The 17,317-nt window shown below is 32.9% G+C and overlaps 1 protein-coding gene across 2 annotated transcripts; it reads right to left on the bottom strand.

Annotated features, from left to right (window-relative positions):
• Window positions 1-2,094: 2,094 nt before the first annotated feature.
• Window positions 2,095-8,678, bottom strand: LOC139491696 (glutathionyl-hydroquinone reductase YqjG-like). 2 transcript variants are annotated; one of them, XM_071279509.1, is made up of 8 exons: window positions 8,449-8,678; window positions 6,886-7,064; window positions 6,022-6,094; window positions 5,053-5,251; window positions 4,628-4,721; window positions 3,398-3,514; window positions 2,678-2,794; window positions 2,095-2,445 (listed from the first exon to the last, which is right to left on the bottom strand). In XM_071279509.1, exons 1-8 carry the CDS (start codon window positions 8,540-8,542, stop codon window positions 2,356-2,358), a joined length of 963 nt encoding a protein of 320 aa, XP_071135610.1. In that variant the 5' UTR covers window positions 8,543-8,678; the 3' UTR covers window positions 2,095-2,355. The 2 variants fall into 2 exon arrangements, with proteins under 2 accessions (XP_071135610.1, XP_071135611.1); XM_071279510.1 differs by having other exon boundaries at window positions 8,458-8,675.
• Between the last annotated feature and the right edge of the window lie 8,639 nt (window positions 8,679-17,317).

Raw genomic sequence — 17,317 nt, 5'->3', positions numbered from 1 at the left:
ATATATTTCCATGACGAAGCTGTTCGGTGAGTTGGAGGAGATATTGTCTGGTGGGTTGATTGAGGCGTCATAGCAGATAAAACAAACTTGAAGTAGTCGTCTGCGTATTGTGCTATATTCATAACTGAGTACATGTAATTTCACGGTAAAAGAAGGTCGAATGATGAAATTATTATAAGCAGACTATTCGTCTGCACACTGGTTGATTACAAAATTCATAGAATTAATCTTTTATTAGAGGTTTTCTTACTGTAGAACCGGTTTTGTCGGGGCTACCCGTATTCAACTTATTTAAAATTCAAATATCAAAGTTGTGAGTATCGTTCATATAATAAAAGAATCTCAATTTTTTTCTCTTTCCATTGAAAAAACAAAATAGGTCAGAAACAATCAACCAGAACACACTGACGATATTGCAGGTTCATGACTGAATTAAAGTAGCTATGCCATATTTGCCGCTACCGGTGGACGTTTCGTCCCCTAGGGTATCACCTGCCCAGTAGTCATCACTTCGGTGTTGACATGAATATCAATTACTAGACTAGTATATGGTCATTTTTGTAAATTTCCTGTTACTATGTAATTTTTCGAAAAACTAAGGATTTTCTTATCTCAGGAATATAAATACCTTAGCCGTATTTAGCACAACTTTTTGGAATTTTCTATCCTCAATGCTCTTCAACTTTGTACTTGTTTGGCTTTATAACTAATTAGATCTGAGCGTCACTGATGTGTCTTATGTAGACGAAACGCGCGTCTGGCGTATCAAATTATAACCCCGGTACCGTTGGTAACTATTTATCCTGGATTTTAGTATTCGTATTATTATTTGATTAAAAAAAGTCATGTTGATAATAAGGTGCAGTTTACTCTGCTTTCAAATTCTTTCTGTTTGAACCGGTCCTGGTTTTCTTACTATAATAAACTAACTATTTTAACAAACTAAATTAATGTTTTAACTAATTAACCAAAATTAATAGTGGTATTGAGGTAGAAGAAAACAGACTTTTTAAGTAGAGTACTTTATAGTAACATAAACGTAAGACAATTGCTTGAAGAATTTTAGGTTCTACTAATAGAGGAGGGATGTACAGAGTATACCAGTAGCAGGTAACTACAACCGGAAACTTCACATACTATTGGTAGCGGTATCGGATTCGACCCGGAGCTTATTAATTTTTGGTTATACAGTGCAACCTGTGTAATCAGACACACTTGGGGACCAAAAAATAATGTCGGGTCAGTGTGTCGGAATACGCAGGTTTTTCTGCAAGGATAGGCATATATTGGGACCATGTACATATATCTGGTAAAGCAGGATGTTGGAATACTCAGGTGTCGGATTAGACAGGTTACACTGTATTGATTATGCGGAAAATAAAAGGGCCTGGAATTATGTCTTTTTTAAACAACACCATTGTTCTATATTAATTATATATAAAGATGAATTATTTGATTCGTCGTTTTACGTCATTCCGGCTAACAAATTGTACCTCGTTATTTTGGTAGTATAGCTATATTATAATGACGGTAGTCATCCTATCCAAGCACTTGCAAGACTTTGGCTGTTGAGAGTTTGTCGATGGGTTGTCAAAGACTGCAATGTTAAAATTCAAATTGTGTTTGTTTATACCATGTGATGTAAATAGAACTGTAAATTACTGTAAGAGAAATTTTGGCTTACATTGTTCCAAAAAGTGAAAATAAACTAAATGACATTAAGTATGCCGTCAAGATTCATATTTGGTGAAAAAAATCTTACGATGCATCGTGAGGAGTGTCATTTTAGAATGGCCTTCTGTGGTATTGTACGTGACAGTGTTTGAAGTGAAGGTAGTTGTGTTACCAAACAGGTTTGCTTCACAGGCACAGGATGCATGGACCCCCCCTCTTTAATTGTTTTTTGTAAATATTACAATAGTAAAAGATTGTAAATTAAAAAAAATATCGTACATATTGCACATTTAAGCCACAATTTCCATTCTTCAGGAAGGTTAAGATAAATTTTCTTTGTACTGTGATAAATGGCAATTTAATGTTAACTGTAAAAAGGCAGGCTAATAACATAGTCTTTGTTGTCTTCATAAAAAGACACAAACTACAATAAATGATTACAAGCACTTTAATAAATGTATCTTTAATGATGTATGATGCTAGAACAAACTTAAATTCAAAAACTTACAAATATGAAGTGAAACATGATTGAAAATAAAAGTAATTACAGGGTAAGTCTCAGAAAGTTAAATGGTTTTAAATATAAATAATATTGCATCGTTTCAGTCTTCCATTAATTGTCTTCTCATGTTTTTATAAAATATTAACAAATGTTTATGATCTATCTGATTGCTTAACTCTTCATCTTTTCTCTCTTCCGTGTGGTTCGTTGAAATCAAGGTCTGGACCAATAGAGACTATTCTGTAGGGGTTGATACTCTCATGGCTATACTGAAATTGTAAAAATAAATAAAATTATTTTATTGGTTAAATTGAAATCACAAATTTAAATGACAATCAACTCACCATATAATGCCACGTGATGTGATGCATATCGACCGTTTGGGACACACCTTTTGTCTGGGACAATCAACTCACCATATAATGCCACGTAATGTGATACATATCGACCGTTTGGGACACACCTTTTGTCTGGTATTTGTTTAAATGACAATCAACTCACCATATAATGCCACGTGATGTGATGCATATCGACCGTTGGTGATACACCACGTGTCTGGTATATATCCCTTGTATACTTCCACATATTTGGGTAGTCGATTATTCTTTTCTTGTTACACTACAATAAACATCATATCAGTTGCATAACACATCTTTAAAAAAAAAAGCATTCACTCAACACATATCTTGTCGAAAAAATGGAAACAAGATACAACAGAAGTTCATTTATGAGGAGCAAAATTATTGGAAATTTGTTCACATAGTATACAATGTTATATATTCATACACGTGACTATATATTAACACTCTGAAAAGTATCTAACTCGATATCATATAATATCTTAACTCCTAAACAGTTCTAGGAATTCCATTGGTTAAAAGCAAACACGTGGAGACTCTGTATACTAAATATGGGATTAGTGGGCGATATTGCAAAGTGACAAAAGACCTCCCATTTTACAATGTTTGGATTATTTCTATAATATTGTGGTACATATCTGTTTTCAATTCTACTATATCTGCATTGTTACAAATAAATAATACATGATATTCATCACCAATATCCTATTTGCAAAGAATACATTTTCTTTCTAATTTTGGTATATTGCACAATCTACCAGTTTCTATATTGGTAATTATAACATGTATATATGTAAATACTATTGACAGCTATATATTATACTTGATGTCCAAAAGCCTATATTAGTTGGTTTAAACATACCTTGAAATGACCATGATAAACAGCATCAAACCTAACTAAAGTAGGAAATAATCGTATATCTGCCTCCGTTAACTGGTCACCAACTAAATACCTGCTCTTCGAAAGTATCTCTTCAACCTACGTTAAGAACATGATAAATGCTTATCAAGATTTATATTGACATAATACAAATCTGAAAAAATAAGCTGTTAAAGTGGAGAAACCGGCCTCGTAAAATTCCCCTGAGTTTGTGTCCGCCATATTGGGATGATCGTTATTGAAGTTACGATCATCACGTAGACACCAGTGATAAATAAAATAATTGCTGTCCTTGAATCAATAACAGGGATCATGCAGGAGAAATCAAATTAAACTTTGTTTCCAGACTCATAGTCAAAATGTTGAAATTATTAAATAAACAAAAAATAGATACCATGCACTCTTACAGTATATATAAGTTAAATCGGGACTTCGGGAGCGGGTGTTTTTAAGCTCGGGATTTAGTGATTGACCCTTTCGGGATCCCTGATTTTTTTTTTCGAATTTCGGGATGTCGGGATTGATTTGAGATCAAGTATTTTTGGACTAATCTTCAAAATTTGTAAACACGTATAAACATTGTAACCCCATATTGTTTTCATGTAACAGTGTTTCTATCGTTTGTCACTGATCAATGTAGCGCTTTCTCGGAAATGTTGTTCTGTGTTGTTAATCCGCTATAAAAAAAAAAGAAGATATGGTATGAGACAACTCTTCATAAGAGACCAAATGACACAGAAATTAACAGCAATATGTCACAGTTCGGCCTTCAAAGGTTAAGAAAGCCCATACCGCATAATCAGCTATAAAAGGCCCGAAATCACAAATGTAAAACGGTTCAAACGAGACAACAAAACGGTCTAATTAAAGTACAAAAAATGAACGAAAAACAAATATGTTACACAGCAATTTTTGCAAAAGTCAAAATATGGCATGTATAGCCTAAGATTATGTAAAACAAGCAGTCATCAATTTGAATATTAGGTAGAACTTATGTTACCTAACACACAATTTAGTAATACTTTTTACATTTTGTTACAAAAACTAATTGTATACTTTGGTATCTTTCGACTCTCTTATGGAATCTTAACATTGCAAATCAATGTACTCACTCGATCTAATGATTTAAATAGATCTTAACACTGCAAATCAATGTACTCACTCGATCTAACGATTTAAATAGATCTTAACACTGCAAATCAATGTACTCACTCGATCTAACGATTTAAATAGAGCTGTGACAGCGATATCATATGCCTCCTGAGTTCGGGCAAATCCTGATTTATATACGCCATTGTTTATTTCTCTGAAATTAAAATATGCTAAATTCGACAATGCTGTCATTTTTAGATAATAAATTAAAACAGTGAATAACCTTAAAAAATCATATTATCGAGCAAAACTTCAGATTCTATTGAATATAGAAAAGAAGATGAGGTATGATTGCCAATGAAACAACTCTTCACAAGAGACCAAATGACACAGAAATTAACAACTATAGGTCACCGTACGGCCTTCGACAATGAGCAAAGCCTATACCGCATAGTCAGCTATAAAAGGCCCCAAAATATAATTATAAATAGAAATTTTGAAGTGGTTTAATTAATACTTCATAATTGAAATCATTTAAAACTTACGTATAAATCCATGAATTAACGTCATCAATTTGTGACCGTAGTTTCTGTGGATACAAGTCAATAGACGATTGCTCTTTCGTTGGACAGAATGTATTAAATTCAGAATTTAACATTCGTATGATTTCGCTGGATTCGTTGTTAACAACTGTTTTCTTTGTTTTATCCCAAAGCAGAGGTACTGTTGTCCGTCCATCGTAATCTATGACAAAAATGAAACTTTGTTAACATAAATGATTTACTTTACTGAAATTTTTATTAACAAATTTGACCTACACGTATTCAATCAAATATTAAGAGTATCGTATTTTTTGCGTTGGATTTCAGTGATTCTAAACTTTCCTGAAATCACTTATTCATAGACTGTATTTAAATATTTGACATCTTGGTTTTCTTTTGAATTTAAATTAAAAAAAAGTGTCGATATCTCATCAGTCTTTTACAAAAAATAAAAGCCAAAATATATACTGTTGATACGTGTTTACTACATCATTCAAATAAATATACCAAATCACTTAAAATTATATAAAAGTTGAAAAACAAAAGAAAAATATTCCAAGGTCAACTTACTTTACAATTAAGAATTGTTTCTAATTACTTGATATTTTTAAGCTACCCTACCAAAGGTCAATCGGAAAACCTCGAACACTGCAAACAATGTAGGAAAACTCAAACCTTTAACATGTTGAGACGAAATTGCTAGTGTCCCACGACTTACGGCGTACGCACCATATTTTTAGTAGAATATTAAATATATATATATACATATATCATTTGAAGTACAGCTATATCATTTGCTCTTTTTAAGGCGCAGTAATGAGTCCGCTTGAGGTTCACAGTTATAGCGCTAGCTCCGCCTATGAAACTAAAGTTTATCTTTAAAGTTTATTTACTCCTTCCAAAATGGATCAACTATTTTAAAAGAGACTGACCGATAAAAAGAAAAACAAACATGCATCATAGAGGACTTACTGGGATCAGCTATTTCATAAACCTGTCGAAGATATTCTTTTCCATTCACAGTATCTAAAGTACATTTGTCCTTCTGAAAGGTATATAAACATGCCATTTAAATTAGAAATATACTTTAAGGAATATTCAACTGATACATCAAATCTATGACTGCTAAAAAGACCCCTATTTTCATCTTGCAATCAAAATTGTTTTGTTCATATGTTGGAATGGTGGTTTGGTGATCCTCGCCATAGCCGTCACATCGATTTTCGACTTTTTTTGTGATAGAGACGAGCAGCTATATATATATATTTATAAATTATAAAAGATTAAGTACCCAGCCTTTTCCTATATGTTATATAACACAGCAACATGCATACATTAATATATGCAACTTTCGATTTCTTGTAAAGTTGTTTCGGGATCCATAGTTCCTCCATATTTCAAGTATATGTTCGAGGGAAGTCGAATGCGTAAAAAATCTAAATTCATCTTCGATCAAGGAATGCTCAATTGAATGGGGAAAATATATAAAAAAGAAGACAAAAATACAAAGATATGATATTATACTTTCTAAAAGATTTTAACATATATATAAACATGCCTAACGCCGACTTTAAATTCTGACAACATCAATGATAATTTATTATGCATTATAATACGATCGCTATATTTAAATTCGATGGAAAATAAATGTATTTATTGAATTTGGGCCTAATACTATTTTTTTTCATCCAAGTCAAAGTTCGTACAATAGAGTTAAATATCTTTTTTCTTTTTAAAAATTCTTTAATTTAAATTAAAAAATAATTGCAGACTCCGGAAATATAACCATAGGACCAGGATAGTGTTGTTTCCTAAGCAGTATTTAATAAGAACTACCTTGTCAGTAAAGTTCCATCCTTTATCTGTCATGAACCAATCAACAACTGTACAGGAGATGATATCTTCTAATCCTTTAATACTCCGTACAATCAGTGCACGGTGTGCCCATGGGCAGGCCAGTGATACGTATAAGTGATAACGATTAGCTTCTGCTGGAAATCCAGAGGATCCGTCCGCTTCAAACAAAAATAATGTAAAGCTAAATACAACTAGAAATACTACCAAACCATCACGTTATGTTGTGTGTTTGTGTGTTGAAAAAAAAGGGGGTGGGGGTACAAATTAAAAGATACTAATGGTGAATTAAGTATCATTAGCCGAAGATATACGGAACAACAAACTTGCCATAACCCAAGTCCTTGTCCTCGATACAAATCATTATTGTGAATCTGTAAGTATAACCTCTGAATCAGATGCAGATCCAGGATTTTGAAGAGAAAAAAAGAGGAAAAGGGCCGAAACTAGGCAACGTTTGGAGCGCGACATGTATGTATTGATCATAAAAAGAAAAAGATAAAAATATTTATTTCAAATTAAGGGGCCCATGAAGAGCAATATAATTCGTTACAATATTTTTTTTATAACCGTTCGAGAGTAAATAAAAATCAGGAATATAATCAACTTCATTTTAAGTCAGCTGGAAGAAGCCGATAAAGAATGATAATGTTTTACAATCTACCAAAGAATAAAGATTACATAATAAAGTTATACAAAACATAAAATTTGCACTTAAAGAGTAACAATAGACGATATATAATATATAAAAACGGATTAAAGTCACTTTTGTGTAATGGACAAAAACCGATAACACGGATATTGAAAAAACTTGAATTCTATACATAAACAACGCGACGCTTTAAAAAAACATATTATGATTTGTGGCCATGTCCCAAACAAAAAAAAATGTTAAAAAAAAATACAGGAAGTTTCGCAAAAATCTAAATCAAATGTTGTCCTCAGATAAGATATGTCAGCGGCTATGGTAAATTTGCATAACCCTGTAAAAGGTTTGTTCCACACAATTTAAAGAAAGATATAAAAAAAATATTGCGACTTTATCCTAGATAAAATAAGATTCAGAAATGTATTCAACTGATACAATGACTATTGAATTCTAAATTAAAATGTAAGAAATATTAAAACATACAATATAGAAAATATCTAAATAAATAATTTGCAAATATCCGAAGTCAGAAAACAATATAGATCTGAATGATTTTTCTATTCATACCACAAAACGTATTTTAGTATACTAATATATGAACCTTGCATTGCAGGACAAACATTCTTCAATCAAAATATTATCAAATTGAAAACATTCGTATCCTTGAATTTGAGTTGAGATCCTTATTTTCATTTCAACAAAAGGTGCATACTAAAAATAATGTTCTCCTCGTCATTTAAAAATGATAACTTGAGTGATTGTATTAATTGACATGCATATGCACAATAGAGAAATAACTGATTTCCGCACACAAATACATAGTATAAACGAGTGGACCCTATCAAATGTCAGACGAAAGTAAACATAGCCTAGTTTTTCAACCTTACCATGCTTACCATGCTTACCTGTTATGAAATTCCGGAATTTTGATTCGTTCCTTACAAAAGCTCCTTTTGGATTCACCACAGATTGAAGAAATTTTTTAGACATCGCTAGTGTTCAATCACTTTACGACTACAACACTAAATGCATCCCAATCTTTATATAACTACAATAACACTCATTAACGTTCTAAATTCTGGCATTCATTTGTTTATTTTTCTTGCAGTGTAACGACGATTCAATTGAGACTTTATTGGGAATGAGTATACAAAGGGAATTAACTGCAATAATTTTGTGTAACAGAATTAACAATATTAAGAATCATAAACATGATATTGAAGTACTATATGTTGGCCCCATTTATCGTTAATGCTAATTTTTTTTTTAGCAAAAATCTCCTTAAACGGCATTTAAAAAAAAACTATTTATGGAGAAAATAACTGTTTGTTGTCCAATTTGAGCTCTATTAAGATTTTACCGCACTAATATATATATATATAACATAGGTATGCACGTAGTTTTCAATTTAGACTTGTTTATATTTTTTCGCTTGGGCTTGTATCATATTTTCCCTCCGGTTTATATGATCCGTTCATCCTATATTGACTCTTAAAATTCAAGAGTCCATCTAAATTGAGGGTAAATTATATGGCCTTCCAAATACCGTTTCGATCCCTAACATCACTGATTTCAGAAGAGACATTTATTGTCGAAATCCGGATCTGGTGTATTAAAAAAATATTGACACCTTATGTTTGTGGCATAACATCTTGGCCACAAGTTTATTGTTTTCTGTTTAGTATCAAATTTAATATTAAGATCCATTTTGTTACATCTTGTGATCAATTTTATTTGCAATGGCAGTCAGCAAGGTTAAAGAACATCAGTTGTTCGACCTGTTAGTCAAATGCGTTTTGTTTAAATATACTTTTTCACTTTTTTGGTCTTTTGAAAAATGTTGTTTGTGCTGTATTTAGACCCTTCTACAACGAAATTTGTTTTACATGCAAACGAATAAAAATTGCGATTTTTATCCAACGCAAACACAGGTTTGAACGTTGTTTTCAATTTAATATAAAAAAGAAGATGTGGTATGATTGCCAATGAGACAACTATCCACAAAAGACCAAAATGACAGACATTAACAACTATAGGTCACCGTATGGCCTTCAACAATGAGCAAAGCCCATACCGCATAGTCAGCTATAATAGGCCCCGATAAGATAAACTTGTTTATATATATATAGTATATAGTGCGGTAAAATCTCAAATAGAGCTCAAATTGGATGTAGGACTCGTAACCGCGATAGTACTCCGAACCGCGATGGTCACGCTGAAGTGCGAAGGGGACATTGTGACGTTAAATTGTTGATAACTACGCTGAAGTGCGATGGTCTATCGGCATGTGACATTGAGTAAAACAAATGTTTAAGAAAAATACTAGTAACATCATTAAAAATTGGCAAAAGTAGATGCAAGCCTCGCATTTAAAATGTCTTTTAATTTCCGTTCAGTTCTAACCAAAGACTTAATTTGTTTAAATTTTATTTAGAGTTTGCCAATTCTATATATTCTAATATGGAGTCAGGAAATATGGTGTAGAAGATTGGGGGAAAAAAAATTCAGAGTGTAGGTCTATATAAGATAAATAGTAATTGTAACGTTTCCCACCAAAAACTTTGAAATTAGCTGATTCGCAGCTGAAGAGAATAAAATAAATTGGAAAGTACACGTAGGGACAAGTCAGGTTAATTTTGGCCTAACATGTTGTAGAAAACTAAATACTGTAAAAACAAAAAAATAAGGCTAGAGTGACGGTGTTCTTAGAAATCAGGATTTATCTCGGTACTGAAAGAACATACCAACTTGATATAACAAAAACATTGCTGGAAATATTAAATAAGTTATTTATTAAATTGTACACACAAAATCGTGAGAACGCATACTTGAAGAGGAGTCAAAATTAATGTTCAGCTCAAGACATTTCAGTTGTCGTACGAAAAGTTTGCAGGAGACACTGGTTAGCACAACTGCAACCAATGTTTATCTTTTGCCGCTATGTTCCATAGTTTGCCGCCTGACATAGTTTTAAACATTTTTTTGTAATATCCACATGCAATGCTGAAAACTGTTCGAGACTAGAATCGTTCGTTACTTTATTATCCTTTCCTTGTTCGCATGCAACTTTCATCTTCTCGCATGACACTTTTATCAACAAAAACTTATTCTCCTGCAAGCTAATCCCTGTTTTATTCTGTATTCTGTTGTATTTGATGTAACGTTGTATTTGAAAACGTCATAAATTCGAACGTCAAGCCAAACTATCGCACTTCGGCGAAAGGACCATCGCACATCGGCGCGGCCATCGCACTTCGGCGCGGGCCATCGCACTTCGGCGCGGGCCATCGCACTTCGGCGCCGGCCATCGCACTTCAGCGCGGGCCATCGCACTTCAGCGTGACCATCGCACTTCAGCGTCCCCATCGCACCTCCGAGTCCTACATATATTGTAATATTTTAATGTATTGTAAATATTGACCTCTGAAAAGACAATATATATAGTATGAAATTCAAAACAGTGTAGCTGTGGCCATTGATTGACCCATCAAAATCATCCATTGACTGGGACAATTTACGTGAACGTTTGTCTGTAACAACCACTGTTCATGACGTACCTACGATAGACATTTAAACTGTGGGTCAACAAAGGTTTCTTAACGCCTCTAATTATAAAATAATTCGAAAAATTAATCAGGAATAACCTTTTTGTTTTGATTTATATAATTGATATAAATCAAAATATCGTGTTATTTCTGATTAATTTTTCGAATTACTTTATTTAGGTGTTGAGAACCTTTGGTGACCTCATAGTTTAAGTGTCTTTAAAAAGTACATAGTGAGCATTGGTCGTTACATACAAACGTTCACCTAAATTGTCCCAGTCAATGAATGATTTTAATGTGTCAATCAATGGCCACAGCTACACTGTTTTGAATTTCATACTATATAAATTGTGAGTAACAAACCTTTTAAAGGATTATGTAAATTTATTTATTTTTGGACATGGCCACAAATCATATTTTTCTGTTGTTTTATATATAGAGATAATCTTTTCAATATCCGTGTTTATCGGTTCCATTGTACTGGTTAATCTGACCATTAAAACTGTGTACTGTGTATAGGCTTATAAGAAAAGTAATAATGTCTTGTTTAAACATATTTATTTATAGTGGAATGGGAAACAAGTTTTGCAACTATATTAATCCCCTTCCACTTTGAAGGTGTGATTGCTGCCTTGTAGCGGCATTAGCCTGCCCTTTTTCGAAATCTACAAGGGCATCTTTTAACCTACAAGAGATATGCATGCTCCACGGGTCAGCCATTTATCGTCCCTTCCCGACGGACTATCATTGTTTCCTCAAGACCATACTCGCAAATGGTGTCAGTTCCTGATAATGTCCTGAGGTGTAGGGTAATACAATTAGTTATGCCTATTTGTTTTGTCTAGAGTGAAAGTTAATAAACTTTCTGATTAAGGTCACTTGGTCAAGATACTGCCAGATAGTGTATCAGCTGTGATACTGTAAGGATGTGATTTTTCTTGAAGTCTTGAATCAGTTAAGATTCTAGAGGACTTTAATTTAAAGTTTAAATGTTTAAACTTTGTAGCTGAGTGTGTAAATAAGTCTGAAGTTTTAAATGTACATTTGTTAATAAACTTGTATATATCGTAATTAAAACTTGTATATGTCGTAATCATTTGGTTCATGGGATTTACCACATGATACATTTGTGTGTCATAGTATATGGCTATGCCAGTCCTTCCTTCTGTATCCTTTCTTCCTTTGGCCACTTTACAATATGGTTCCATGGCTTTTCTAGGTGATTTTTTTTTGTTTTTTTACCATTTCTTGCGATTTCGCAGAAAATTTTCTCCAAATTTCATCAAAATAAAAAACACATTTCCGACCCTTAATCATATACATTTGAGGACAAATGTGTGCTTGCATTAAAACTTTATTCATAATTCTTACCAGTAGAAAAACATAATTGATATAAAATCCATCACAGATATTCATCTATTTTCATCGGCGGAGGACATTTTAGCGCATTGATAGGACATTTGAGCGAAAAAAAAATCGGACGTTTTAGCGCCAAAATAGAACCCATTTTAGCGCCTGATTTTTAATTTTAGCGAAAATTAAAATTGTCAAAGCCCATTTTAGCGAAATATTTTAAACCATTATAATATACTTGGTATAAAAAATTAAAAAAAACTTTAACAGACTCAAGACAGCACAATATAAAACATATGATTCCATTAAAATACAGCACATAATGTCTAAAAGATTTAATCAAATGCTATCAGTTCGTTCTATCCTGGAATTCATATCCCAGAGAACGTATTTATTGGGCTCCGGATATACTCCCTGCACAATACTGTTGATTTGCATTAGGAACTGTTCTTTCTCTTTCTCATGTCTAGATTGTGATGCATATTCGTCTATACTTCGTATTTTTGTACATGTTTTTGTTTGCAATTTGATAATAGTATCAAGAAAAACGTAAATAGCTGGGTGACAACTATAACATTGCTCATTATAATGGTCATAGAATGAATCTGGACCATTGTTCCCTCTGTATTACACTGAACTTCTGCCCAAAGCTTAGTTAGTCATGATTTTTCAACCACGTAAGTTTTCGCTAAAATGGGCTATTGAACATACAGGTGAACGGATTAATCCGGCGATAAAATTGGCTCTAATGTTGGCGCTCAAATGTCCCCTAGTAGTTCAAGTTTTTTCGCTAAAATGTCCTGTGCCCATTTTCATATCAATTTGTTCACGAATGGCTATAATAAGGTGTGGTATGATTGCTAATGAGACAACTCTCCACAAGAGACCAAATAATATAGAAGTTAACAAATATATAGTAGGTCGTACGGACTTCAACAATGCTCAAAACCCAGACAGCATTATCAGTTATAAAAGACCACGATTTGCTAATTTGAATGAAAATCTAGACTTATTTCTCTGTTATTTACAATCCAAGATGGCAAAAGAAACCACCTTAATGTGTTTGCATTGCTTTATAATGCTGAGTCAATTCGTGTCGATGAATTAGAAGATGGACACATACCAATAAGTTCCTGAGTGTTCATCTCACTATATGCATATACACCAACTCTTAAAATACATAACTGTCAGTGATCCCTCAAGAAAATTTGACAAGTTATGATAAAACAAAAAAACAACAAGACCTTACGCTACTCCTAAATAATTGGGAGTAGATCTAAACTATGTATGCATCTAATAACAACTTAGGAAAATAGCATTGGAAGAAAACATGCATAATGATATCCATATTCAAATAAATATTCAATGTCTCAAAATTGTCTGTTTAAAGTCTCATATCTACATGGAACGACAGACTATAAAATTTTCAAATCCAAAGCAAATCTAAATCAACAATACGAACAACAGTTTAAAGTAAGTAGTCAATCCAAGATGAGACACACGAATGCAAAGAAGCTCCTCAGTTGATATGTTTTCGTCTAATTTTGAACTAAAAATATTGCCCTTTTAAGAAACCTTTTGTTTTGATGATTTGAATACGCTTATTATGCAGTCAAACTGTATGTTATAAGTTCAAATAGACTTTTCAAACACTACTGCATGAATGTAATAAAAATGCGTCTTGTCAAAAAGAACTACCGTATAAGGACGAACCAGTATAAAGCTACACAGAATCGGGACACGAAAATGCGTCTTGTATAAAAAAAACCCTACTGTATAAGGACGAACCAGCATATAGCTATCCAGAATCGGGACACGAATATACAATTTCATGAAATTGCTACCGTTTTGCACAGAATGTTCATGTCATGCGGGTTACGGAACTCCTGGAGACATTTTATTCACCCCCTCCCCTTAGGGGTTCCGTGTATCATAAAGATGAGCCCTTTTGTGTTGAACATTCTGGACATTCTGGTCATGAATTAGTATAAAGTCAATGTTCGTTCTGATCAAAATCTTTAACCAATTTTTTTCACCAGTGCCGAACATTTTTTCGCAGGACAACCTAAGTCACAGTGATACATTACCAGTGCCGAACATTTTCTCGCAGACAATCTAAGTCACAGTGATACATCACGAGTGCCGAACATTTTCTCGCAGGACAACCTAAGTCACAGTGATACATCACGAGTGCCGAACATTTTCTCGCAGGACAACCTAAGTCACAGTGATACATCACCAGTGCCGAACATTTTTTCGCAGGACAACCTAAGTCACAGTGATACATCACGAGTGCCGAACATTTTCTCGCAGGACAACCTAAGTCACAGTGATACATCACAAGTGCCGAACAATTTCTCGCAGGACAACTCATTCATAGTGATACAAATTGTACAAACTCACGCAATAAATTGAAAGACAGGTATAAGAACTGACTTTGTTTAAATAGTAGGTTTTCAAAGTTATTTCTAATTTAATTGTCCATTAAGATGTAATTGATAATCTTGTACGACTAATACTCTGACAACGGCAACGTTTGAACGTTGTTATGTGTATCATTTGTTATTTTTCCACCCGTTTTACTGACATTTCTGTCAACACGAGCTTCGACTGCTTGTACCAATTAACTGGTGGTTATCAAACTGATTACTCGGATCTCCTTGATGTTTTACCTCATATGATACGGTAAAGTAATAACATATTAGACAAATTCCATAGCATGTGCAATAAAACCTGAGAAATTCCTTCCTTAACAAGAGTGGTATCCACTTTAATAGAAAATGTTTCACCTCTGGCGTATGTTGTTTACACCAAGCAACATATACATGCTGATAGGAGGATTAAAAGAATTAAAAGTGGTGTCAACTGATTGCACGGTTTTAACTCTAGAGTAAATATTGTTGCTACCCATGTTATACAAGTATCTAATCTTTGATGAAATAAAAAAAAATCTCGTTAAGTGTTAATAAAAGTAGCTAAATTAAAACAAACTTACACTGAAAAGAAAATGTGAACATTTCATTAATATTAAGCGTTGTCATGATTCAAATATTTTGAAAAAATTTACTTGTACGCTATTCTAGTGAAAAACTTATTCATTCTAGACGCGAATTAAGTTTTTAACAGTTTTTAGTTTTCCCCACTTTTTAACTAATTGTTGCTTTTAGATAAAACAGGTACCATCATTATATGTTGAATGGTAAAACACTACTAAGGGAGCTACCATTTGATTTTTATGGGGGGGGGGGGGGGGGGGGGGGGGGGGGGGGCTAGGATGAAAAAATTTGTTCTGCATTTTTTTTTTTTAGCTGTAATCTCTGTCTTGCCTTTTTATTTTTCACTCTGTTCGGTCCTGCATTTTTTTTTTTAGTTAATCCTGACTTTTTTTTACCTAAATTGTCGTCCTGACTTTTTTTTTTGTAAGTGTCTCATCCTGCCTTTTTTTTTTACTCAAAACTCCTGTCCTGCCTATTTTTTTTCAAATTTCATCCTAGCCCCCCATAAAAATCAAACGGTAGCTCCCTAATGCATGCAGGACAAGCATATGTATACCCTAAAATAATAAGTTTAGTATTTCTTTCGCTAATGTTTTTTTTTTGTATCAGCAAGACGGCAAACTATTAATACATGATATGCTGCACTAAAAGCATTTTGAAAATAAACATTATCAAGCGTAGATCTGAACGTTTGTTAAAACACATATAAAATAAATGGTGAGTATTATAAGAATAAATAAACAGAAATGTCTAATGCAATACCTTTTTTGCTCTTAAACACTTAAACAAATTTGAATAAAGTATTAAAATTATACAAACGGAAATCACAAATTTAACATAACTATCAAGCAATTTATTATTTCGAATAGTTTGAAGTTGAACACAAAATCACAAGGTACACACTTTTAAAAGTTGTCTTTCAAAGATATTCATTACTGATTATAAAAATTGAGAGATATGCGTGATAACAAAATGTGATACAATTCAAAATAAGAAACTAGTGACCAGAGTTTAGCTAATTATCAAAGAATACAACAAAAATAAGACGGGCACTAACATAACGACAACATCTGCATGACTATACACAGTCTCCTGGCCTGAAACAGAATGAGGCTTTGTTTCACATTTTTGTGCACACTCAGTCCTACCCTAAACAATCACCTGCAGTTTTGTAACAGTACAACATAAGAACAAACTGTAAATTCAAATTTCTCACCTGATCGGCACTGAGTATAAGGAACAACTAATGCAATTATCCTAGATCATCACAAAAACTGAGAACTATTTCAAACAACATTTCAACTAATAAATAAACCAGACAAGCATGTCAACTTCCAATGAGATTTTGTATAAAGACGTAATAAGTAGTCTTGGAAAAGCATGCATCCCATGTGCAACACCAACATACAATAAGTATCGACGGATTGCAGGGTAATAATTGTTAATAACTAGATCACCGTATAATAATAAAGTAGTATTCAACTTTGGATTAAGGGGAAATATCAACACCGATACATGTGTATTAGAAGATCGTACTACAATTTTAAATTGCAAACATTTAAGCATAAGCTTATTAAAAGACCAGCAAGTTAACATGAATTTAATGCCAGAGTTTGCTAAAGTAATTCTCGTAGATCTAAAACAAGATTTCTTAGTCAACTATTTTACCAGAATAGAAAAAGATCTTTGAAAATAGTTGTAAAACGGAATATTAATAAGTTCACATACAATATGCATATATATATATTTGTTATATTTATTCTCACTTCAAAATTGGTGAAAAAGAAATACAAAAGAAAATTCGATTGACAGACTCTCGAATTAAGTTCAAACACACTGGGTGCTGCATTCGATGCATATATCTCTTGATT

The sequence above is a fragment of the Mytilus edulis genome, chromosome 10, assembly GCF_963676685.1.
Source record: "Mytilus edulis chromosome 10, xbMytEdul2.2, whole genome shotgun sequence".
NCBI classification, from domain to species: Eukaryota; Metazoa; Mollusca; class Bivalvia; order Mytilida; family Mytilidae; genus Mytilus; species Mytilus edulis.
This window is presented reverse-complemented; position numbering and strand designations above follow the sequence as displayed.

Coding starts and splice junctions, on each gene's coding strand:
- LOC139491696 (XM_071279509.1), bottom strand. CDS start 8,542: ATGTCTAAAAAATTTCTTCAATCTGTGGTGAATCCAAAAGGAGCTTTT. Junction 2,795..3,397: donor TTTATCATGGTCATTTCAAG/GTATGTTTAAAC, acceptor TGTTTATTGTAG/TGTAACAAGAAAAGAATAAT. Junction 2,446..2,677: donor ACATCACGTGGCATTATATG/GTGAGTTGATTG, acceptor TTACAATTTCAG/TATAGCCATGAGAGTATCAA.